This window comes from Lampris incognitus, chromosome 2 (assembly GCF_029633865.1).
Source record: "Lampris incognitus isolate fLamInc1 chromosome 2, fLamInc1.hap2, whole genome shotgun sequence".
In the NCBI taxonomy this organism is placed as follows: Eukaryota; Metazoa; Chordata; class Actinopteri; order Lampriformes; family Lampridae; genus Lampris; species Lampris incognitus.
The window spans coordinates 144850604-144875363 of NC_079212.1; the positions used below are offsets into that span (position 1 = coordinate 144850604).

At 45.1% G+C, this 24760-nt stretch overlaps 1 protein-coding gene across 1 annotated transcript; it reads left to right on the forward strand.

Moving 5' to 3' along the window:
* Positions 1-248: 248 nt before the first annotated feature.
* mcm2 (minichromosome maintenance complex component 2) lies at positions 249-24695 on the forward strand. Its single transcript, XM_056274244.1, has 20 exons — positions 249-306; positions 2029-2216; positions 2487-2659; positions 3161-3291; positions 3807-3945; positions 5574-5671; positions 5933-6054; positions 7151-7358; positions 8068-8202; positions 8537-8728; positions 9412-9505; positions 9741-9819; positions 14228-14399; positions 15491-15617; positions 15921-16033; positions 18724-18891; positions 21215-21289; positions 21483-21665; positions 22075-22230; positions 23487-24695. The coding sequence occupies exons 1-20, from the start codon at positions 301-303 to the stop codon at positions 23595-23597; spliced, it is 2670 nt and encodes an 889-aa protein (XP_056130219.1). The 5' UTR covers positions 249-300; the 3' UTR covers positions 23598-24695.
* The last annotated feature ends 65 nt before the right edge of the window (positions 24696-24760 follow it).

Consider the following 24760-nt stretch of genomic DNA (forward strand, 5'->3'; position numbering starts at 1 on the left):
GACACCACAAAAACAATAAACTGAAGATAAAAAAAAAAGAATAAAGACACAAAAGAGAAAAGCGAATTATAAAAAATAAATAAAAATAACAGAAAACAAACGGAAGAGGCAGTCTGGTACAGGAAGCGGAGTGAGTGACGCGACTGGCCGGTGACGCGATTCGCCAGCCTTCCTTTCCTCGTCGCGGATTCGTGTATTTTCGCGGGTTTCGAGAACCACGTGGTTCGTTCGCGGGAAAAGTGAGCGTGGTCCGGAAGAGGCAGTCTGGTACGAGGAGCGGAGTGAGACGCATCGAAGACAATGGCGGTGAGTGAATTTGGCCATTTTGATAAGAAACGCGAATAAGTGGCGCTTTATTTGGCTAGTGGAGACTTTGTTAGGCCCGTTTTCTTATCTCGTATTGCCGCTGCTGGAAAATGTTTCGCCATTTTCCATGTCTGCCGCTCATGACAAAGACTTGGAAAGTTGAATTATCTCGGACCGAACGGACGCAGACGTCCCCCCAGGAAGGCGGGTTGGGTCGGGTCGCGTGTTTCCTTCGCGACGGTGAACTTGTGGCGTTTTAATCTTTTATCACAAGTTGCTGCGTTGCGTCTGCCATCTTGCAGAGGACCCGGTAAAACATCCCCCAGACAAGATGGAAGGCCACACTCCAGAAAACCACTCTGTCGGTCATAATGGACGCCTAGCAGTTGGGTCTTTTAAATTAGGAAATGCTTTCTCAGTCAGACGCCATTGATATTGTGGCGCACGTAGAAGCAACGACAAAGGAAACTGTGCAGCCCCTTTACTGAACTCACACAGAAACAAGGACTTGGAAGTGTGCCGCAATACATGGGGGTCCTCTACTCCAGCGTTTCTCAACCGGGGGTCCGCGGACCCCTAGTGGTCCGTGGTGTAGTTGCAAGGGGTCCGCGAAAATAAAATATCTTTAAAAAAAAAGATCCTGTGACATTTATAGAAATAGGATTATTTTACTCAAATGTGACTGAGACCTTTATCTACCTAAACTATAAAGGTTAACAGGACTTTTTTCTCTAATTACATCTGTTTCACAAGTGTAATTTATTGTATTTTAATAAGAGATCTCGCTCCCGTTTGCATTGTTAAAAGTTACTGCATAAGAATTCTGTTGTTACATATATCTGAAAGTTACTGAATACATATTCTGTTTTGTTACATATATCTGAAAGTTACTGCATAAGAATTCTGTTTTGTTACATATATCTGAAAGTTACTGAATACATATTCTGTTTTGTTACATATATCTGAAAGTTACTGAATACATATTCTGTTTTGTTACATATATCTGAAAGTTACTGAATACATATTCTGTTTTGTTACATATATCTGAAAGTTACTGAATACATATTCTGTTTTGTTACATATATCTGAAAGTTACTGAATACATATTCTGTTTTGTTACATATATCTGAAAGTTACTGCATAAGAATTCTGTTTTGTTAACTACATCTAAGTTACAACTGAAAGCTCTTATTTTTGCCCCAAAGAGTGAATACATGCTCTAATGCAATTTAAAATGCAGTTTCTACTGTTTCTATCAAATTGCAACCCCTCCTCCCCCAAGATCAGGTGGAGGGGTCCTCAGGGTAGATCCAAAATACGCAGGGGGTCCAGGACCCCAAAAAGGTTGAGAACCACTGATCTACTCGAACAACAAAGTTGTTCAGGGTTTCAGTTCCAAGGTTACACAACACAACAGAATGACAACTACAATTACACCACAACACATAGTAATCACATAAACACATAAAACATTTACAAAACTTAATAACAACTGACAAGCTGCACGCAGTGCCTGATGGGTAAAACAGGACAATTGGCACAATTCTGACGGGGTAGCAACTTCGCTACAATATGAGCATTTTCATCCATAAAGACAAAACGACGCCGCACGAGAACAATACGAAAATGTAAATAGAACAAGAAAAATGCATAGATTTGACACATTTCTATTCAAAACAATAACCGAGGCTGAATGTGAACTGTCGTCTCCTCTGCCGGTAGGATTCATCTGAGTCGTTCCACATGGCCACCAGCCCCAGCCGCTCCAGGCGGGGAGACCTGACCTCCAGCCCCGGCAGAGACCTGCCCCCCTTTGAGGACGAGTCCGAGGGGCTGCTGGGAGATGAAGTCCTGCCAGGGCAGGAGGAAGAGGATGATGGAGAGGAGCTGATAGGGGATGGGATGGAGAGGTAAGGACAGAAATGGCTATAATGGAAGAAAAACTGATTTGAATAGAAGGAGGTGGAAGAAGATTGGACAGGAGCTCAGTGATGAAGATGGGCCAACTCTTTCTCCCCCCCTTTCTTTTTTGTTTCTCACTCCTTTTATTTCCTCTGGCCCTTTTTGCTCTCTTTATCTCTACTCCTGTCTCTGTCTCTCTACCCTTCTCTCTCACCATATCCCCCCCACCTCTGATTTTTTTTTCTCTTTCTCTGCACCCCCACCCCACTCCCATCCAGGGACTATCGGGCCATCCCAGAGTTGGACCAGTACGAGGCGGAGGGTTTGGACCTGGATGAGGAGGACTTGTCGGAGCTCTCCCCCGGAGCGCGGGCTGCCGCCGAGGAGGCCATGAGGAGGAGGGACAGAGAGCAGGGAATCAGGGGGAGGCTCAGGAGAGGATTGCTCTATGGTGAGTGTGTGTGGTTTGGAGGACAGGTAGACAGACATATGGGAAGACATTGCCTGTCCCATGATGAGAGAGAGACACACACAAACAGAAATTAGCAAGCTTCATGAGCGTTGCTTGATGTGTTCACACAGATGTTTACATACATAAGTATGTATCGACTCCCAATACAGACATTCTCATTGCAATAAGACACTTTGGCAGTGTAGTTGGAACATTTATGACAAAGAACTTTGAGTTGAGAGTGAGTGGAAAGACTTGACAGGGAGTGACGGAGAGGACTTCTCTATAAATGGTCTTTAGCCAGACAGACAGATGGACAAGCAGACAGGTGAGTTGACAGACAGACAGATGGCGATAGACGTGGGGAGGCTGAGGAAGAAGCATATTTGCATGTAAGCGCCTCATCTGTGATATGCTTTGTTGTATGTTACTCTATTAACTGGTAAGAAACGTTTTTAAAGAAAGTCATACCAATAAGTCATTATTATTGTTTTCCTCCAGACAGCGAAGATGAGGATGATGAGCGCCCAGCAGCCCGGAGAAGGCGATTGGCTGAGAGAGCAGCAGAGGGGGTCGGAGAAGGAGAGGATGAAGAAATGATAGAAAGCATTGAGAATCTGGAGGATATGAAGGTCAGTAGTACTACAATAGTACTATGTTACTAAAACTACAGTACTACCAAAAGAGCCTGGAGGATGTGAAGGTTAATAGTTGTACTAAAATACTACTACAGTACTTCTGGCACTAAAATACTTCAATATCACTAGCATCGCTGAGTACAACTCTGCTATTACAGTGTTGCTATGGCAAGAATATTGATATTAAGTTCTACTACACTACTACTTCAGTACTGGTAAAATAACTTACCACATCAAGATTTACTGAACACTGAAAACCTGATTAAGATGAAGTTTGGTGTTGGAGCTGCTTTTAATAGTATGACCATAACAAATATTTGTGTCAGGGTTAGTAAATAATACTAGTACTTCCAACTGCAGATACTATCACATTTACCACTGCTTGAACCCGACACAAAAAGAACAAGTAATGTCTGTTCTTTTTAACTCGGTCCTATTTTTCAATGTCATCCTGTGACAGAGTTATGTGCATCATATTTTAACGTCCTCTCATTTTGGACTGTGCGTAGGGTCACACAGTGAGGGAATGGGTGTCCATGATGGCCCCCCGGCTGGAGATCTACCATCGCTTCCGCAACTTCCTCAGGACCCACGTGGACGAGAATGGACACAACGTCTTCAAGGAGAAGATCAGCGACATGTGCAAAGGTAGCTCCATGCCTGCGCTCCCCCTGACCCTTTGTAAAGCTGGGAGGTACAACGACAGGACGTCATCTAAAACGTCTTCGTCACTCCGCTCTAAACTCTAATCACAGCCCTTATGATATCATTTCCTGGATTTACAGAAATGTAGGATTGTTGGCATGTTTAGTAGCTGTTTTAGGGCAGTGATTGTCATCCTGTTGTTTTGATAAAATGAGATCCACGGTGCCGAGATTCCGATTCTGTCACTCGGTCCATTTGTTTTCTGTTTTTCATGATGTATTTTAGGGCTCCTTTGCACATGCGACCAAAAATCTGTCAAGTGCAACTAAACATTTTCATTGGTCACGCCACTGCGCTTTAAATTTTAGCAGATTTGTGTGTGGGGCGTCATTTTCTTTCCAACCTGCATTCTGCCAAGGCATCCTACTCTGCCTGGCTCTGACCCTGATATTCTTACCCTAACCATCTCACTCATCATGCCTGAACCTAACCAATCTAACCAACGAAGGCAACGAGTACTAGCTGATCGGAGACGGAACGGAGTAAGGCGGGTCTTCACAAAATGCGGGTGGGAAAATATAAGGCATGTGGCTATGTGTGAGACTGTGCCCTGTACTCCTCCTCAAGCGGCATCACAACCTTAAAACATACCGGTAATTCAAAATGAAGCGAACTACTGATTCTTTTGTGGTCAATAAAAATGCTGCAATGCCGGTAACACCTGTCCCCAGCCCCGAAGGGCCCAGCCTTACCAGTATGTATGGGAACTGACAAAAAAGGTAATTTAAAATGTATTATTGCGGCACCAAAAGGCACAGTGAAAGATTTTGGGTGCACCTGGTTAACCTGAATGAAGAAGTTAGGTGCACCAGTGCAACCAATGTAAAAAGTTAGTGCAGAACCCTGCATTTTATTCCATCTTCTTCTGTCGTCTACTAGTTGTCTAATCTCATAACGATTGGAGACCCCTTACACGACTTTAAATGACCGGAATGTCGTTTGTAGACGCCAGCTAATGAAAACCTTTGTGGGTCCCCATCTGAAGGGTTTTTTTGGGGGGGGGGGGATTTTCCCCCCTTTTCTCCTCAATTGTACCTGGCCAATTACCCCACTCTTCCGAGCCGTCCCGGTCGCTGCTCCACCCCCTCTGCTGATCCGGGGAGGGCTGCAGACTACCACATGCCTCCTCCGATACATGTGGAGTCACCAGCCGCTTTTCACCTGACAGTGAGGTGTTTCACCAGGGGACCGTGGCGCGTGGGAGGATCATGCTATTCCCCCTCCCCCCATACCCACATCTGGCTTCCCACCCGCAGACATGACCAATTGTGTCTATAGGGACGCCCGACCAAGCCGGAGGTAACCCGGGGATTCAAACCGGCAATCCCTGTGTGGGTAGGCAACAGACTAGACCGCGACGCTACCCGGACGCCCCTGTATATCAAGTTTAATATAGTGTGTATCTCCTCCGCAAAAAAAGCTCAAGTACTGGTATGGAAATGAACTGGGGTTTTTATGTATAGACGACTCTGCCGTGCTTCTAAACTAGTCTAGATCATCTTGTCTAATCTACCTGACACCTATGAAAAGATGTAATCTAATTTTTTAACTGTCTGTACTGTAACCTGCAGACAATAAGGAGAGTCTGGTGGTGAACTACGAGGACCTGGCAGCCAGAGAACATGTGCTGGCGTACTTCCTGCCAGAGGCTCCGATCGAGATGCTCAAGGTGAGGAAACGTCTCTGTTTTCGATCATAGTCATCGAAACCGATCTAAAGGCTCCCAGCGGGAGGAGGAGAGATGAGCATCCTGCAAGTTGTGTCATTAATTAAATCCAATTCTCATGCCCCCCCCCCCCCCCACGTGTGTGTTGGTGTTCAGTGGGAATGACCTGGTAAGGAGTGTTGTTGGGTTTGAGTGGAAGAAGGAGGTGCGTTAATAGAATAATAACTCCATTAGGCTGAATGTCATTCTGCTTCTGATTGGTAGGTGTTTGACGAGGCGGCGAAAGAGGTGGTCCTGGCCATGTACCCCAAATACGACCGCATCGCCCATGAAATTCACGTCCGCATCTGCAACCTGCCGCTGGTGGAAGACCTGCGCTCACTCAGGTAATAATGTATTTCCGCTGGTAACAAAACAAAAAAAGCCTTCTGCAATCGACGGTCTAATCCAACGCCTTGGTGACTCGCCTGGGAAGCCCGATTCCTGGCCCCCATGCACGAATTACGGAATTCAGTCGGTTGATGACACTAATTTGAGAAAATTAGCTTACTTTGGTAGTTTCCAAGGAAAAGAAAAACAGTTGAGGTAGGTAAACGGACCAGGCATTTAGTTGGGGGGGAGACACATCTCTCTTGCTCACTCGCTCGCTCTCTTAAGTCCAAGCTGGGTTAGTTTAGCTCTTATCCCAGCTCCCTTCCCCCTCTTTCTGGGGCACCACTCGCGGTGGCGTTTGGTCCGGCAGCGTGGTCAGAAGCTGCCATGGGCAGTAGTAAACACCACAACCCCCCTCCCCCCACGGTAATGCACATACATACCCACGTGCACGGCAGCGGGTGCCCCCACACATAGACACACATACACCTTCACATAGTGGTCAGTCTCGCACATAGCCGTCGGTCCGTATCAGAAGAGATAATGGGACAGAACCATCTGAGACGGCACTGAGGCATCCTAACTGAAGACCATCAACTTGAATGAGTTTGGAGCCCCCAGGCATACAAAAATTAGTCACAATATGAAAGGTTTAACCCCACCAGTGTCCAGTATAATCTGTATATTCACACAACACCCATGCAAATACTGAAATTCTTTCGGTAAGCGACTCAAAATAAGAAGTTATAGTATATGAAAACGAAAGATAAAAGTCTATAAATCTGTTTCCTGTTTTTTTTTTTTACTACGGTTCTCGTGCCATTTCTGTGACGTTTTTATTCCAGTCTAATGATGGAGGGGATTGTTGACTGCGGTTTTTCTTAATTTGGCTGTTAGGGACCAGAAGTACTGCTGTTTTTTTTACCTCTAGGTGTTCGACCTGAGACGACATGAATGTTGGAAAACCAGCAGTACTGGTGGTACCTGAGGACCTGATTGAGAACTACTGGTCTTGTGTCTTGGTGTTTTTCACTCTGTTGAACGTAAAGCCCTTTGAGATGATAAATGTGATTTGAGACTGTATAAATAAACAGGACTTCTCCGCTCCAGGCAGCTCCATCTGAACCAGCTGATCCGGACCAGCGGTGTGGTCACCAGCTGCACGGGGGTTCTCCCCCAGCTCTCCATGGTCAAGTACAACTGTAACAAGTGTAGCTTCGTACTGGGGCCGTTCTTCCAGTCTCAGAACCAGGAGGTGAAACCGGGCTCCTGCCCAGAGTGTCAGTCCCTGGGGCCCTTTGAGATCAACATGGAGGAGGTGAGAGGAGCACATTTTACACTACAGAGCACACATACACCCCAGGCATACACTTTCATGAAAATACATAGACAATACTCCCTCCAACAGACAGGGTCTGAGGTTTGGATGATGGTGTGTGTGTGTGGTTATATTTTTTGTATTACTATACAAACGAATACTTCTTTTTTTTTGTGTGTGAAATTGTGATGCCTTTTTTTTCTGGATTTCTCCCCAATTGTACTTGGCCAATCACCCCACTCTTCCGAGCTGTCCCAGTCGCTGCTTCACCCCCTCTGCTGATCCGGGGAGGGCTGCAGACTACCACATGCCTCCTCCGATACATGTGGAGTCACCAGCCTCTTCGTTTTACCTGACAGTGAGGAGTTTTGCCAGGGAGACGTAGCACATGGCTGGCTCACGTTATTCTCCCCAGTTCCCCCTCCCCTCTGAACAGGCACCCCGACCAGCTAGAGGAAGTGCTAGTGCAGTGACTGGGACACATACCCACATCTGGCTTCCTACCCGCAGACACGGCCAATTGTGTCTGTAGGGACGCCCGACCAAGCCGGAGGTAACACCGGGATTCGAACCGGCAATCCCCGTGTTGGTAGGCAACGGAATAGACCGTTATGCTACCCGGGCCCCGATGCCTTTTTTTTTTGGGCATGTGTTACCAGTGATCCTCCTCCCTGCCCATGTGCATTAACCAATCATCTTCCTCCCACAGACGGTATACCAGAACTACCAGCGAATCACCATTCAGGAGAGCCCAGGCAAGGTGGCTGCAGGCCGCCTCCCACGCTCCAAAGATGCGATCCTATTGGCTGACCTGGTGGACAGCTGCAGGCCAGGAGACGAGATTGTGAGTTAAACTTGGCAGTCTTTCACGTCGAAAAAGAAGATGAATAAATGACGGATTTGACATGTTTTTATTAAGAGAACAGATCTGAAGGATCGTGACTCGGGAAGAAACGTTCCTTCCACTGAGTAGGCCGAATAACACAAATGATCTCAAGTGTTAAACATAGTATTGGTGCCAACTTTGGAAGCCAGTGTTTACATCATCGAAGCTTTATGTATATAGCAAATTATATTGTATTTATCTATCTTACTGACAATAAAGACTTTCTTATCTTATATTTTCTGCAAAAAAATGTAACACACTAATGTTAATTTTTGTTAATATTTTACACTAGGAGCTGACGGGCATCTATCATAATAACTACGACGGCTCATTGAACATGGCCAATGGCTTCCCCGTGTTTGCCACTGTGATCTTGGCGAATCACATCACCTGCAGAGACGAGCGGGTCGCTGTGGCCGAGCTGACTGACGAGGACGTCAAGGCCATCGTGGCGCTCTCCAAAGACGAGCGCATCGGAGAGCGGGTAGGGCAGCCTTTTTCATTGTTTAGATACTGAAGAAACTTGATCATATGCCGGAAGGAGAATGGGAACTCAGAAATGACAGCGGGTACCCTGAAAAGGTGACTTGCGAGCAGACAGACTTCACCATCCACAGCCAAGCGTCCATCCGGCATCCTTCCTTCCTGCCCCGTAGGCTCAGAAACAATGCTGAGGATGTTTTTATTTATTCACTTATTTAATTATTATTATTATTTTGGATTTGTCTTCCTTTTTCTCCCCAATTGTACTTGGCCAATTACCTCAGTCTTCCGTGCCATCCCGGTCGCTGCTCCACCCACTCTGCCAATCCGGGGAGGGCTGCACACTACCACATGCCTCCTCCCATACATGTGGAGTCACCAGCCGCTTCTTTTCGCCTGACAGTGAGGAGTTTCCCCAGGGGGACGTAGCGCGTGGGAGGATCATGCTATTCCCCCCAGTTCCCCCTCCTCCCGAACAGCTTTCCCGACTGACCAAAGGAGGCGCTAGTGCAGCAACCGGGACAAATACACGGCCAATTGTGTCTGTAGGGACTGCCAACCAAGTCGGAGGTAACACGGGGATTCGAACCGGCGATCCCCGTGTTGGTAGGCAGTGGAATAGACTGCCACGCCACCCGATTTATTTATTTTTTTAACCATTCTTCATTCACCCTCTGTCTGTAGATTTTTGCCAGCATTGGTCCGTCTATCTATGGTCATGAGGACATCAAGCGAGCCCTGGCCCTGGCCTTGTTTGGAGGGGAGTCCAAAAACCCAGGTAAAGCATAGTGGCTGTCTCTACCAAACTAGAACCTTCATTTTTCTTTCTTTTTTTACCCACAGTTCATTGTTTCTAATCTGTTTTTCAGCTTTAATACATTTGTCCTGCTTTCTGACCTTAAACCCTTACCTTGACTCTGATTCTGATTCTTCGTCTTTGCTGCACATCATGCATGTCATTCTGTGCTGACTGTTAATCGCTCTCGCTCTTTTTCTCTCCCTTTCTGTCTCAGGTGGTAAACACAAGGTGCGTGGTGACATCAATGCCTTGCTGTGTGGAGACCCAGGAACCGCCAAGTCTCAGTTCCTCAAGTACGTCTGAAGAGAGAACCATGGAGACAGTCGGTGTTTAATGTTTGGGTGTAGAAGTACAGTTTAAATCATGATTGATGATTGAGGAAGGCGCCTTGAATTCGACATTCATTGCATTTGGTCAAGAATATTGCATGGCGTTTACATAATCTTCACTTCTGGCCTCTGCTAATGAGGTGTATTTCCCTTTTCCTTGAAAAACTTATCCTTAAAATTACTACTGTCATAAATGTACCTAGCAAAGTGAATATCTGAAGTCCTTACAGTATGAGCCTGTTTGGGACAGGATGGTGACTTAGTGAGGTCAATCCATTACTGAAAGTCTTGTGGTTTGATCTGTCATGTTATCGTCCTCATCCGAGGTATCTTAATTTAAAATACTTGACCCTTATTTTGTACGAAGGGCGCTGTGCTTAAGAGAAATCCCCCTCTGGTTTGATTACGTATCGCACAAAATCCTGTTAAAACATCTGTTGTATTTGTTTGGAGTTAGTGGCGTGCTCAGTCCTCTCTGTAGTTAAGTAATATATTGGTTGGGTGCTCTTTGGTCCAAGGTTAGTAGTTTCAGATGAGAAAAAAAGAACAAATCTCTCTGACCAAGGCACTCTGTGTAATTAAAAATGTCTTTATTGGAACTTGGACATATCCAAAAAGGACCTAAAAATGCCCATAAGTAGCGGCTCGGGCCTTCTGCAGGGCACAGTGAGACAAAACAGGGGTGAGTGGTTTTTGTGCAGCACAGAGCCCAGGTGGTAGTTGCTTGATTGGATCTGAAGCAGCCAATTGCTAAGACCCGCCCCTCACACAGATCCTAGAGCAGTCACGTGCCAAACACAGTTCTTTGTAAAAAGAAAACAAAAACAGATTAAATGTACACACACCCACAACTATAGCACAATAAAGGTACATGTTCACAGTGACTCAGAAAGACAGTAGACTATAAATTAGACATATTTACAAAAAAGGCCTACAGTCTATCTCCTCGTTCAAACCGGGATATTCCATTGCCTTAAAATTCCAGATCCAAAAAGTTTCCTGCTGCAGCAACTTTTTCAATCTATCCCCCCCCCACGTACAGATTTCTGTATCATCTCAATACCCCGGACTCTTAAGGATGAAGGGTCACTATGGTGCATTTCTCTATAGTGTTTGGCCATTGGATAATCTTCATTGTTGATCCTTATTGCATATTTGTGTTCAGAAAAACGTTCTTTTAGTTTCTTCTTTGTCCTACCTACGTAAAAGCACCCACATGGGCACTGTAGGCGATATACAACAAACTCAGCATTACAACTGAGAAAGCCATTGGTTTTGTATTCTTTGTGGGTTTTCAGGTCAAGGAATGTCTTGCACTGATTGACACCCACACAGTGTTTACATGGCCCGCACTTATAAGTTCCCCAAAGGTCTTTATGCAACCATGTTTTTTCTTTTGAGCCTGGCAGGTAACTCCTGACAAGTTTGTCTTTTATAGAAGGTGCTTTTCTGAACACTGTCATAGGTGGATTTGGGAAAATTCCCTTTAGAAGTGGATCACTATTAATCATTTTCCAATTGGACCTGATTATTTGTTTCATCCTGGAGGCACAGCGGCTGTATTGTGTGATGAAGCATGGTCTGGGATTGTTTTTAACCATATTAGTTTTTTTAGTTTTCGTTAAGAGGTCAGACCGATTTTGGAACTGGGCTTTTTTTACTGCATCATCAATCAAAATTGGGGAATAACCCCTTTCACAAAATCTCAATTTCATGTCTTTGGCCCGTTTTTCAAAATCTGAATCATTGCTGCAAATGCGTTTCAAACGCTGAAACTGTCCAAAGGGAATGTTGTCTTTAAGTCCCTTGGCATGGAAACTGTCAGATCTGAATAAAGTGTTCCTGTCTGTACTCTTTCTAGATATTGTGGTTTGTAGAGAGCCACTCCCATCAATAGAAATCGATAAGTCTAGAAAGTTTACAGACATTTTGAAATAGTCAATTGACAACTTGACGTTAGAATTTGTCGCATTGATATAATCAGGGAATTGTAAGAGTTCACCCTCACTTCCTGACCAAATTAAAAGGATGTCATCACACCTAATGTGAACTCTAATTCCACTTGTGGTGCTAAGACACTCTTTAAACCTAAGTCTAATTTCATGCCAATGTGCACCAATCCCACTTTGATTGCTTTTACCAAAAAAGTCTCACATGATATGGATGAAATGTTTTGTAATAGACAGAAAAAAGTGAAAGACAGCCTTACAAGAAATGAGAGAGAAGCACTTGAATCTTTGACAAAAAATGAACAAATTATTATCAAGCCTGCTGATAAAGGCGGTGCAGTGGTGGTAATGGATAAAAGTTACTATGTCACTGAAGCTCAAAGGCAATTGGGCAATAGTGTCTACTATGAACAACTGAAAAGAAACCCAATTGAGGCAATGAAAACTGAGCTAAGGGCCATCTCATCTCATCTCATGGTAAAGACCAGAATTGGATCTCAGACAATGAATTTGCATTTCTGATGAGTGAGAATTCACAAATTCCATGTTTTTACATGCTGCCTAAGATCCACAAGAATCTGGAGCACCCTGAGGGGAGACCAATCATCTCAGGCAATGGATCATTGACAGAGCTGTGTTCCCAGTTTGTGGACTTCTTTATAAAACCTTTAGTGCGGGATCTCCCGTCTTTCATTGAGGATACCCCTGATGTTTTATGCAAACTGATGAATATTAACAATGCTACTGACGGTTTCATGGTGACTTTGGATGTAGCCTCTCTTTATACTAATATTGACCACCGGGAAGGCCTGTTAGCTTTACAGCATTATTTGTCATTCCGGTCTGATAGCGCACCACCCAACCAATTTTTACTCACTCTGACAGACTGGACTTTACACAATAATGTCTTTCTTCTCCAGGACTCTTTTTACAGACAGCTTAAAGGCACAGCTATGGGTGCGTGTTTTGCGCCGAATTATGCAAACCTTTTCTTGGGTCACTGGGAAGAAACATTCATATACAATCAATTGAATAATCATTTTTGTGATAAGATTGTATTTTGGGGTGGCTTTATTGATGACATCCTTTTAATTTGGTCAGGAAGTGAGGGTGAACTTTTACAATTCCCTGATTATATCAATGCGACAAATTCTAACATCAAGTTGTCAATTGACTATTCCAAAATGTCTGTAAACTTTCTAGACTTATCGATTTCTATTGATGGGAGTGGCTCTCTACAAACCACAATATCTAGAAAGAGTACAGACAGGAACACTTTATTCAGATCTGACAGTTTCCATGCCAAGGGACTTAAAGACAACATTCCCTTTGGACAGGTTCAGCGTTTGAAACGCATTTGCAGCAATGATTCAGATTTTGAAAAACGGGCCAAAGACATGAAATTGAGATTTTGTGAAAGGGGTTATTCCCCAATTTTGATTGATGATGCAGTAAAAAAAGCCCAGTTCCAAAATCGGTCTGACCTCTTAACGAAAACTAAAAAAACTAATATGGTTAAAAACAATCCCAGACCATGCTTCATCACACAATACAGCCGCTGTGCCTCCAGCATGAAACAAATAATCAGGTCCAATTGGAAAATGATTAATAGTGATCCACTTCTAAAGGGAATTTTCCCAAATCCACCTATGACAGTGTTCAGAAAAGCACCTTCTATAAAAGACAAACTTGTCAGGAGTTACCTGCCAGGCTCAAAAGAAAAAACATGGTTGCATAAAGACCTTTGGGGAACTTATAAGTGCGGGTCATGTAAACACTGTGTGGGTGTCAATCAGTGCAAGACATTCCTTGACCTGAAAACCCACAAAGAATACAAAACCAATGGCTTCATCAATTGTAATGCTGAGTTTGTTGTATATCGCCTACAGTGCCCATGTGGGTGCTTTTACGTAGGTAGGACAGAGAGGAAATTAAAAGAACGTTTTTCTGAACACAAATATGCAATAAGGATCAACAATGAAGATTATCCAATGGCCAAACACTATAGAGAAATGCATCATAGCGACCCTTCATCCTTAAGAGTCCGGGGTATTGAGATGATACAGAATCCTGTACGTGGGGGGGACAGATTGAAAAAGTTGCTGCAGCAGGAAACTTTTTGGATCTGGAATTTTAAGGCAATGGAATATCCCGGTTTGAACGAGGAGATAGACTATAGGCCTTTTTTATAAAAATGTCTAATTTATAGTCTACTGTCTCTCCGAGTCACTGTGAACATGTACCCTTATTGTGCTATAGTTGTTCCAATAAAGACATTTTAATTACACGGAGTGCCTTGGTCAGAGAGATTTGTTCTCTTTTTCTCATCTAAAACATCTGTTGTGTTTAGTTTTGAACATCCAGGGAAGTCCTTTGTGTCTCTTCATAAGTATTAATCTTGTGTTCTCCGGTTCTTGTTGCAGGTACGTGGAGAAGGTGGCCAGCCGTGCAGTGTTCACTACAGGGCAGGGGGCCTCAGCTGTGGGTCTGACTGCCTACGTCCAGAGACATCCCGTCACCCGGGAGTGGACTCTGGAGGCTGGCGCTTTAGTGTTGGCCGACCGCGGGGTCTGTCTCATCGATGAGTTTGACAAGGTGAGTGGACGCGAAGACTGCTAAATTTAATTTGAGTCGGGATTAGCAACTTTTTTTTTTCCTCCCCCCTTTTTTTCTCCCCAATTGTATCTGGCCAATTACCCCACTCTTCCGAGCCGTCCTGGTCTCTGCTCCACCCCCTCTGCCGATCCGGGGAGGGCTGCAGACTACCACATGCCTCCTCCGATACATGTGGAGTTGCCAGCCGCTTCTTTTCACCTGACAGTGAGGAGTTTCACCAGGGGGACGTAGCGCATGGGAGGATCACACTATTCCCCCCAGTTCCCCCTGAACAGGCGCCCCGACCGACCAGAGGGGAGGCACTGGTGCAGCGACCAGTGCACATACCCACATCCGGCTTCCCACCCGAAGACACGGCCAATTGTGTCTGTAGGGACGCCCGACCAAGCCGGAGGTAACACAGGGATTCAAACAGGCGATCCCCGTGTTGGTAGGCAATGGGATAGACCGCTACGCTACCCGGAAACCCAGCAACATTTTTTTTATGGAAATTGTATCATGGAATGGTCTCTTTAAATTGGAATTCCAGTTTTAGAGAATTGGGCCAGATTTTTCAACCCCAACTTTTTGAAGGTACACTTTTATCACCAGTTTTAAAGTTCCCGAAGACAACTAAGCTCTGTTTCTAGCATGATGTGGTCTTTGATTTGTTAAGGTATCTGCATGATAATTGGCCGATGGTCTATTTTGAACACATTTTGTTTAGCTGTGCTATACTGTATGTTTCTCAATTTGCTAACTTGGCCAAATGGATGAATGAATTTATTTGATGATTAAAAAACACATAACACTGCACTGCAGTCATTACATAGAATAAATTACCAAGGATGAAAACACAAAGCCCAAAGGCTTATTTCAAATACCTATGCCACATAGACATCTTCTGTGCTGGTCTTTCTTGCTTTCTCCAAGCTCATGCATTGGAACACTTTTAATCAAGTGGTCAGAACTTAGAACCAGAAAATACCCTCCGATCAGTACTGAAGGGTGAAGCCCAAATACCGTATGTCTTTTGGGGTGTTGGTACTCCTCCATTTATATCCCCCTGTAACTGTCCCCTCACTCTGCAGATGAACGATGCAGACAGGACCAGTATCCACGAGGCCATGGAACAGCAAAGCATCTCCATCTCCAAGGCCGGCATCGTCACCTCGCTCCAGGCTCGATGCACCGTCATCGCTGCTGCTAACCCCATCGGTAGGTTGTCTGCCTGTGTGAGAGAACGAGTGGACACACAGGCTTGCTCTGCTGCTTCTTTTCGTTAGGTAAAAAATATATATATATATATTGAATTTATTGGAGCGTGCAGGGTGTGGCTTGTGATGGAGTGTTCGATTCTGTTTGCGTGCCTGAACAAGTTGTCCAGATTGTCACATTGATGCAGGCTTGCTGTATATTATCTGATTAGACGGCTCGAAAGAGTGGGGTAATTGGCCGGATACAATTGGGGAGAAAAAGTCCAAAAAAGAAAAACGACAATCTCTAAACATTTCTGTGCAGGCGGCAGGTATGACCCCTCGCTGACCTTCGCAGAGAACGTGGACCTGACAGAGCCGATCATCTCACGTTTCGACGTGCTTTGTGTGGTCCGAGACACTGTGGATCCCGTACAGGTACACACCAACATCAACCAACCCAGATAAAGTAGATCTTACCTTTTGTTGGCAGTTTTTTTTTCCTTTGCCTTATAAAGTGAAGCAAAAAGAGAATGGAGCCAGGCTTTTGTTGAGATAGGCAGTCATCCTTCAGATTTATTCTTTAGTTTGATTTTTTTTTTTTTTTTGTGCTGTTTTAACCTTTATTTGATGGTGGAAAGAATCAGGAAGTATACAGCAAACTAAGTAGGGCACTCCAGGCGTCCCTCTCCCCATCAATGCCCTCTAGCTCCTCCTGGGCGATTCTAAGGCGTTCCCAGGCCAGATTGGACATGTAGTCCCTTCAGCGAGTTCTGGGTCTACCCCGGGGTCTCCTCCCAGTTGGCCGTGCCCGGAAAACCTCCAAAGGAAGGCACCCAGGATGCATCCTAATCCGATGCCCGAACCACCTCAACTGGCTCCTTTCGCTGCGAAGGAGCAGCGGCTGTACTCCAAGCTCCCTCCGGACGTCTGAGCTCCTCACCCTATCTCTAAGGCTGAGCCCAGACACCCTTTGGAGGAACCTCATTTCAGCCGCTTGTATCCACGATCAATTGGTGATCGATGATAGACTTTGTGGTCGTAGCATCACATCTACGGCCGTATGTTTTGGACACTCGGGTGAAGAGAGGAGCAGAGCTGTCAACTGATCACCACCTGGTGGTGAGTTGGATCAGATGGCAGGGAAGGCTACTGGACAGACCTGACAAACCCAAACATATAGTGAGGGTGAACTGGGAACATCTGGCAGAGGCCGCTGTCCGTGAGGTGTTCAACTCCCACCTCCAGAAGAAGCTCTCATGTATCCCAAGGGAGGCTGGGGACATGGAGTTTGAGTGGGCCATGTTCAAAGCCTCTATTGCAGATGCGGCAGGCAGGAGCTGTGGTCATAAGGTCATTGGTGGACACTGGCGCTGAAGGAAGCTGTCAGGCTGAAGAAGGAGGCCTTTTGGGCATGGTTGGTCCAGGGGTCTCATGAAGCAGCAGACAGGTACTGGGGGGCCAGAAGGGCTTCAGTGGTCACGAAAGCAAAAACTCGGGTGTGGGAGGATTTCGGCGAGGCTATGGAGGAGGACTTTCGGTTGGCCTCAAGGAAGTTCTGGCAAACCATCTGGTGACTCAGGAAGGGGGAGCAGGGCTGTGTTCAGCCGGGGAGGAGAACTGTTGACCCCGACTGGGGATGTTGTCAAGTGGTAGAAAGAACACTTTGAGGAGCTCCTGAACCCGGCTAACACATTCTCAGTAGAGGAGGTAGAGTCTGAAGACTCGGGGGAAGCCCCACCCATATCCCTGGTAGAGGTCTCTTGAGGTAGTTAAAAAGCTCTTTGGTGGCAAAGTGCCGGGTGTGGGTGAGATTCACCCTGAAATACTGAAGGCTCTAACATTGTTGGGCTGTCTTGGTTGACACGTCTCATCAGAGTCGTGTGGAGGTCAGGGACAGTACCTGTGGAGTGACAGACTGGGGTGATGGTTCCCATATTTAAAAAGGGGGACCGGAGGGTGTGCTCCAATTATCGGGGCATCACATTGCTCAGCCTCCCTGGTAAAGTCTACTCTAGGGTGCTGGAAAGGAGGCGCTGACCGATTTGTCAAACCTTGGATCCAGGAGGAACAATGTGGATTCTTGTCCTGGCCGTGGGACAACGGAACAACTTTTTACCCTTGCGGAAGTGCTGAGGGGGGCATGGGAGTTTGACCAGCCAGTCTACATGTGTTTTGTGGACTTGGAGAAGGCTTATGACCGTGTACCCTGGGGCACTCAGTGGGGGGTACTGCAGGAGTATGGGGTACCAGGTCAGTTGCTACAAGCCATCCAGTCCTTGGAAACCAAAGTGACAGCTGTGTCTGTATTCTCGGCACAAAGTCAAACACGTTTTGGGTGTTGGACTCCACCAAGGTTGTCCCTTGTCTCCGATTCTGTTTGTGATATTCATGGACAGGATATCAAGGCGCAGCCAAGGTGAGGAGTGTGTCCATCTTGGGAACCTCAGAATTGCATCTCTGCTCTTCGCAGATGATATGGTTTTGTTGGCTTCATCAGAACACAACCTCCAGCACGCACTGGGGCAGTTTGCAGCTGAGTGTAAAATGGCCAGGATGAGAGTGAGAACCTCCAAGTCTGAGGCCATGGTTCTCCACTGGTTGGGGATGAGTTGTTGCCTCAAGTGAAGGAGTTCAGGTATCTCTCGGGGTCTTGTTCACAAGTGAGGGTAGTGGAGTGGGAGATTGACAGGTGGATTGGTGCAGCATCAGCAGTAATGCGGACGTTGTGGTGAAGAGGGAGCTGAACTGGAAGGCAAAGCTCTCAATTTACCTGTCAGTCTTCATTCCAACCCTCACCTATAGTCATGAGCTTTGGGTAGTGACCAAAAGGGTGACATCGCGGATACAAGCGGCTGTTAAGAAAAGTGTTATATAAATAAAGTTTATTATTACTGAGACTGAAGTAGGAAGTAATATTTGGATGAAGGGAGGTAAAGTATTGGGATAGATTTTGAGCTTTAGAAAGCTGTAAGAATAGACCAGGGATGAGATGGATCAGTTGATAGCTGAAAGAGAACAGCTGAGTGAATTTGTTGTATTAGACACCACATAGACCTCCAAGTCCCAACCCCTTTCTCCCATCTGATTTGTGATTGATGTGTTTTGTTTTTTGTTTTTTTTGCCAGGATGAGATGTTGGCACGCTTTGTGGTTGGTTCCCACATCAAGCATCATCCCAGCAACAAGGAAGGAGGTGTGGCCAGTTTAGAGGAAATAGTTCTACCCAACTCGTCAGATGTCCCGGCCATTCCACAGGAACTCCTCAGGAAGTACATCATATATGCCAAGGAGCGGGTACGAACATGGGCACACACACACACACAGGGTCTTATGAAAGTAAGGACCAAAGTGGGCTATGTCCACCATTTAGAAAATGATGACACCTTCTCTTAAAAGCTATGTGATGGTACAAATTAAACATCTTTGTTTAGTATTATTTGGTTGAATCTGTTTACTTAGTATTATTGAGGAGGTAATTGGAAACTTAAATCCGTGGCTGGAAAAACTTAACTCTTTTAAGTCTGTGAATGTTCACATTCATCCAGGTCATAGTTAGCCAAAGGAATTGAATCAAGTGCAACTGGACTTGGTTATATATCCGTGAAGACGTTTCGCCTCTCATCCAAGAGGCTTCATCAGTTCGTGCCTTTCTGACTAGACCAAGCTAGTCTGACTGGCTGGTGATGAAACTCATTCAGTGGCTCCAACGACTCATGACCACTGAATGGAGCACTAACGAAGTCGAAACTAACACCTCCAACGACTGTCGTTGCTAAACATCGGAACACAAAAGAGCCATTGACGTCAATAGCTCTGATATCGACTCCAAAGAGGCTAAATATCTGAGTCTCATCACCAGCCAGTCAGACTAGCTTGGTCTAGTCAGAAAGGCACGAACTGATGAAGCCTCTTGGATGAGAGGCGAAACGTCTTCACGGATATATACCAAGTCCAGTTGCACTTGATTCAATTCCTTTGGTTAACTCTTTTAAAAACTGGATACCTGATATTTTTGAGATGTTTGCGTGAACTTCGAAAAGCTATGGACCTGATTTAAACACTAGAACGACCGGGACTTCACTCCTACCTAAAACGACCATGGGTGGTCAAAATGACGGCCGGTGTTTAAACTCTATATTCTGTCAAGATAAATACCCAGTTGAGATGTTAATGCATTAAATATGTTAGTGTGTCTGTTATGAAACGGACGCCAAAATTAACATTTTAACAACTTAAATACTATTTTTCAAACAGTTTAAAATGGCCACTGTCCAACGGCTGTAAATACTGCAACGCCTTGGTGGTAGTCATGGTGTGTCTGTAACCAGACATGTTGGCAATAATCAAAAATCAAGCTTAGAGTATTTCTCTGCACTGGAGGGCGCTAGTATGTTTCTAGGACAGAGCAACGAACTTCAAAAAGGAAATGATGCGTCCAACACGCGTCATAAATACTGACATGACACACACGATCACGCGCAAATTATGAGCGGTCATGTTGACCGCTCATGTTGGTTTCAAGTAGATCTTATCATAACTTTTTTTTTGTGCAATTGATCTAAAACTCATTTTAATGCAAATATATGCAATTGTAGGAGAATTCAGGGAGCGGCAGGTCTGTATTCCCCCCCACAAAGTTACTAAACCTTGAAAATCCAAAAATGGTCATAATGACCGGCTTGGTCGTTCTAGTGTTAAAAGTGGATCTATAGATTATTGGAGGGGAACTGTTTACATGTGATGTTGTTGGTTTGTTTTTTTTTTTCACCATATATTGTCAAGGTCTCTGTTACTGTGTGTCTGCAACAGCTTTATATCGTCTTCTTCTTTCAGCTTGTTCCCTGTTTCCCAGGGAAACGGGGGTCACCACATTGGGATTAATAGTTTCCATCGGTACCCTGTGAGGGCACAGCACCGATGGCGGTCTTGTCAATCCGTATAATGATTTGGCAAAATTTTATGCAACAGCTTCATATCAGTTACTGATAATAACTACTAATTATTAAAAAAAAAAAATTGGGGGGGGGTTTCCCACCTTTTTCTCCTACTGTTCCGAGCCGTCCTGGTCTCTGCTCCACCCCCTCTGCTGATCCGGGAAGGGCTGCAGACTACCACATGCCTCCTCCGATACATGTGGAGTCACCAGCCGCTTCTTTTCACCTGACAGGAGTTTCGCCAGGGGGACATAGCGCATGGGAGGATCACACTATTCCCCCCAGTTCCCCCTCCTCCTGAACAGGCGCCCCGACCGACCAGAGGAGGCGCTAGTGCAGCGACCAGGACACATACCCACATCCAGCTTGCCACCCGCAGACACGGCCAATTGTGTCTGTAGGGACGCCCGACCAAGCCGGAGGTAACACGGGGATTCGACCCAGCGATCCCCGTGTTGGTAGGCAACGGAATAGACCGCCACGCCACCCGGACGCCCACTAATAATTACTATTTGCATTAATATTTGAAAAACAGGTTCACAACACGCTTTACTATCGACGTAGAAAAGAGCTCACAAAAAACAGACAGCCGTACTGTGACAGGAACTGAAACGATCCACAGGAAAACACTGGTTTCAAGAATATGAAAATTTCCCTCCTTTTATTTTTTTTTGTATTTAAAGATTCATCCCAAACTGAATCAGATGGACCAGAACAAGGTGGCTCATATCTACAGCGACCTACGCAAAGAATCCATGGTGAGTTTGTCTGAACTCCACCCCCCCATCGACACCCACCTAACCATCAACGTATACACAACCATCAACATATACGCCACCATCAACACATACCCACCGTCGACACCCACCCTGCCATTAGCACACACCTAACCATTAATACACACAACCATTACCACACACCCTATCGTCAACAACCTTCTCTCTCTCTCAGGCCACGGGCAGCATCCCCATCACAGTGCGTCACATCGAGTCGATTATTCGCATGGCGGAGGCTCACGCTAGGATGCATCTGAGAGACTACGTCCGGGAGGACGACGTCAACATGGCCATCCGCGTCATGCTGGAGAGCTTCATCGACACACAGAAGTTCAGCGTCATGAGGAGCATGAGGAAGGTGTGTGTGTGTGTGTGTGTGTGTGTTTTCATATGGCTGTGTCCATCGTGTATTTTCTTTCTTTTTGAAGCAATTGCTGCATATTTGACGTCATGGATTTTCATTAAATGAATAAAAAAGTTGCAAGGAAAAATATATCTATTGTCATGAAACTGGTAGAATTCATGAAAAATAACAAATTTCTGTGTAATGCAAACAATAAGTGTTTTTGTGGACAATGTTTTAACATTTTCTTTTGAGATGTTTTTGACTGTTTAGAAAAGAGTTTTTTTACTCTTTAGAAAGAGTAGAAAACATACCTTTTTTTCCTCGAATGTGCTAAAACCTGTTCGAATGTTCACCAAGCTAATGTAGTCTCTCTCTCTCTCTCTCTCTCTCTCTCACTCACTCACTCTCTCTCTGCGTCCAGATGTTTGCACGTTACCTGGCATTCCGCAGGGACAACAACGAGCTTCTCCTCTTCATCCTGAAGCAGTTGGTCTCTGAACAGGTGACCTACCAGAGGAACCGATACGGAGCCCAGAGTGACACCATGGAGATAGCAGAGAAAGACCTGCAGGATAAGGTACATCTTTACAGAACACGGGCTCACGTAAACATCAAGAACACCCATAAAGCCATGCAGAGATCAGACATGTGGAACACATTCAATCAATCACCACCTTTAGGGGACAAGAGGATTCATCATAGTTGGCCACTGAAAATACATCTGAGGTGCTTGATTAAGTAACATTAGACTGGTTATACTTGGGCGTCTGGGTGGCGTAGCAGTCTGTTCCGTTGTCTACCAACACAGGGATCGTCGGATTGAGTCCCCGTGTTACCTCCGGTGTGGTCGGGCGTCCCTACAGACACAATTGGCCACTCTCCTCACTTTTGTTTTGTAAGTGGCTATGAATGAAAGTCGGTGTGAGAACAGCTGGTTTACTGCACGAATGGATTTGGAGTCCAGAATGAATTTTGAGTGTCAACACGACAACCACCTATTCCGCTGAAGTTTCCTTGAGCGAGACACAAAATCCCTGCCAGCCCCAGCGTGCTGACCTCTGAACAGTCCAGCAAAAACATCTTTCTCCTTCAAAGATCAACAGGAAGTCATAAAAGAAACCTACAAAACTGATTTACATCCCAGAATGACGCCACAGCCCAATGTGAAAATCTTGCTGCGTTTCGGGGGCCATCTTGTGGTCAGAAGTGGTATTACACGACGGGATCAGACTTGTCACACCAATCGTTTGACAATATTTTATACCGAAATAAATTCATTTGATAGGAATTATCGAGTTCAGTGAATTTGCTTCTGATAGTGAAGTAAATTCATCCAACACCCTCATGCAGAGTTCAAATGTTGCGTCAACATGCGAACCGACCTCTTAACAGAGCGGTCGCAAAGAAGTCCAAAATGGAGAATGCTAACATTTTAGCAGTGTCACGTCATCCAGTCTTATAAAATGTTGCTGTGCCAGAAAATATAAAATATGAGTTGCTGCACTTAAAGTGTGCGTCATGGTTTGCAGTCAATTGTGAAGCAGCAGTAGATGGTATGGTTCATGTGTTTTTGGTCATCACACTTCCTGTCCCGCCTATTTCCTTACAGACTGAATCCTAGCTACACAGATCACAGCGAGGATGGGCTAATTTGCCATAGCTGAATTTCCCCAAGGGGATTAATAAAGGAGACTTCATCTTAGTTTAGAAATGGGGGCTAAAATACAAAACCACTGAAGTTCCTTGATAAAGATCGAGAAATAATCATCTCCTCTTCATCTCCTTCCTTCTCTAATCCTCACGGCTTCATTCCTTTTCTCCCCTCTCTTCCAGGCGAGGCAGATAAACATCCACAGCCTGTCTTCTTTCTACGACAGTGACCTGTTCCGCTCCAACAAGTTCTCCCACGACACCAAGAAGAAGCTGATCATTCAGCACTTCTAGAGTCTTCTCCGAGGCTTCGTCCTCCTTCCCCTTCCTGTAGGATACCGATTCATAAACTGTCTCAGGGTGCAAAACCTGCCCTGAGTGGGTTTGTTCAGTGGTTTAAAACTAGTCGTCCCGTGTGTTCGTCTCACCTGCGGATGGAAGCGGTGGAAGATGTTTTGAATTCCTCCGGTTTCAGGAGGAGATTCCCACCGAGGACGTTTTAGGTTGATGTTCACAATGTGAGTAGGTGTGAGCTGTTGGTTGGGGGGGTGTTCACAGGTTCACTCTGGGTGGGTGGGGGTGCCAAACATGGAAGCGGTGAGGCAGTAGTAAAAGCTATGTGGAACATTTTCGATAAATCGAAATGCTATTTTCAAAGGTTTAGTTGACAGAATAACAACTTTGGTGGACTTCCTGTGTTTCAAACCTGACTGTTTGATGATAAACTTGTTTCACTGGTCGCCAAACCAAATATAAAACACATTATCATCAGTGAACCTAGACATAACCCAGAAACCTTCTGTCACAACTCCAGCCATGAAACCGCTGGCTGTGTTTTCATGCCCTCAGGTTTGGGCCGATGTAAATAATTGTACATATTTTTTTTTCCTCGTATTTCTCATGTTTTTTCTTTTTCTATGTATTCTTCGAAGAGAGAAATGGAATTTAAGACGTATTGACCGACTGTCCGGATATCTCCATGATGCATCTGTGATGTGTTAACGGCATCTCATTTATCCCAGATGAACAACAAAATGTTCTTCAGTCTTTTTTCCCTGAAGGTTCAACATGAGGTTTTCCTTGAAAAAGTACTCGGTCAACAAAAGCGATCGCATGTTTGACCTCAGATTGTTTCAACAGTGATTAAAAGCGAGGAGAGAAACGTTACGTTTTCGAGATGAGATTTAAAGCAAAAGAATGAAGACAATTTACAAGACGCGACAAACAAACCAAATTAAATGGAAAAATGTTCCAAATGACAACACAAAAACTTACTTGTATTGTGAACTGTTAGTAGTTCCTGACTGGCTGTCCTGTTGTGGAGATGTTGGCACAGCAAACCGATGTCTAACTGTTGGGCTCTGGATGTGTTTTGATATTAAAGCTGTTGTGTTTAAATCTGTTCTGACTAGTTTCTTTCCCCTGTTGGTCCTGGCGAGGTTTTGTTTCGAGATCTA

What these genes read in the sequence shown, in the direction of transcription:
- mcm2 (XM_056274244.1), top strand. An exon ending in CTCCGATCGAGATGCTCAAG is followed by an intron (nt 5,672 to 5,932) that starts GTGAGGAAACGT and finishes TCTGATTGGTAG; the next exon opens with GTGTTTGACGAGGCGGCGAA. An exon ending in AGAAAGACCTGCAGGATAAG is followed by an intron (nt 22,231 to 23,486) that starts GTACATCTTTAC and finishes CCTCTCTTCCAG; the next exon opens with GCGAGGCAGATAAACATCCA.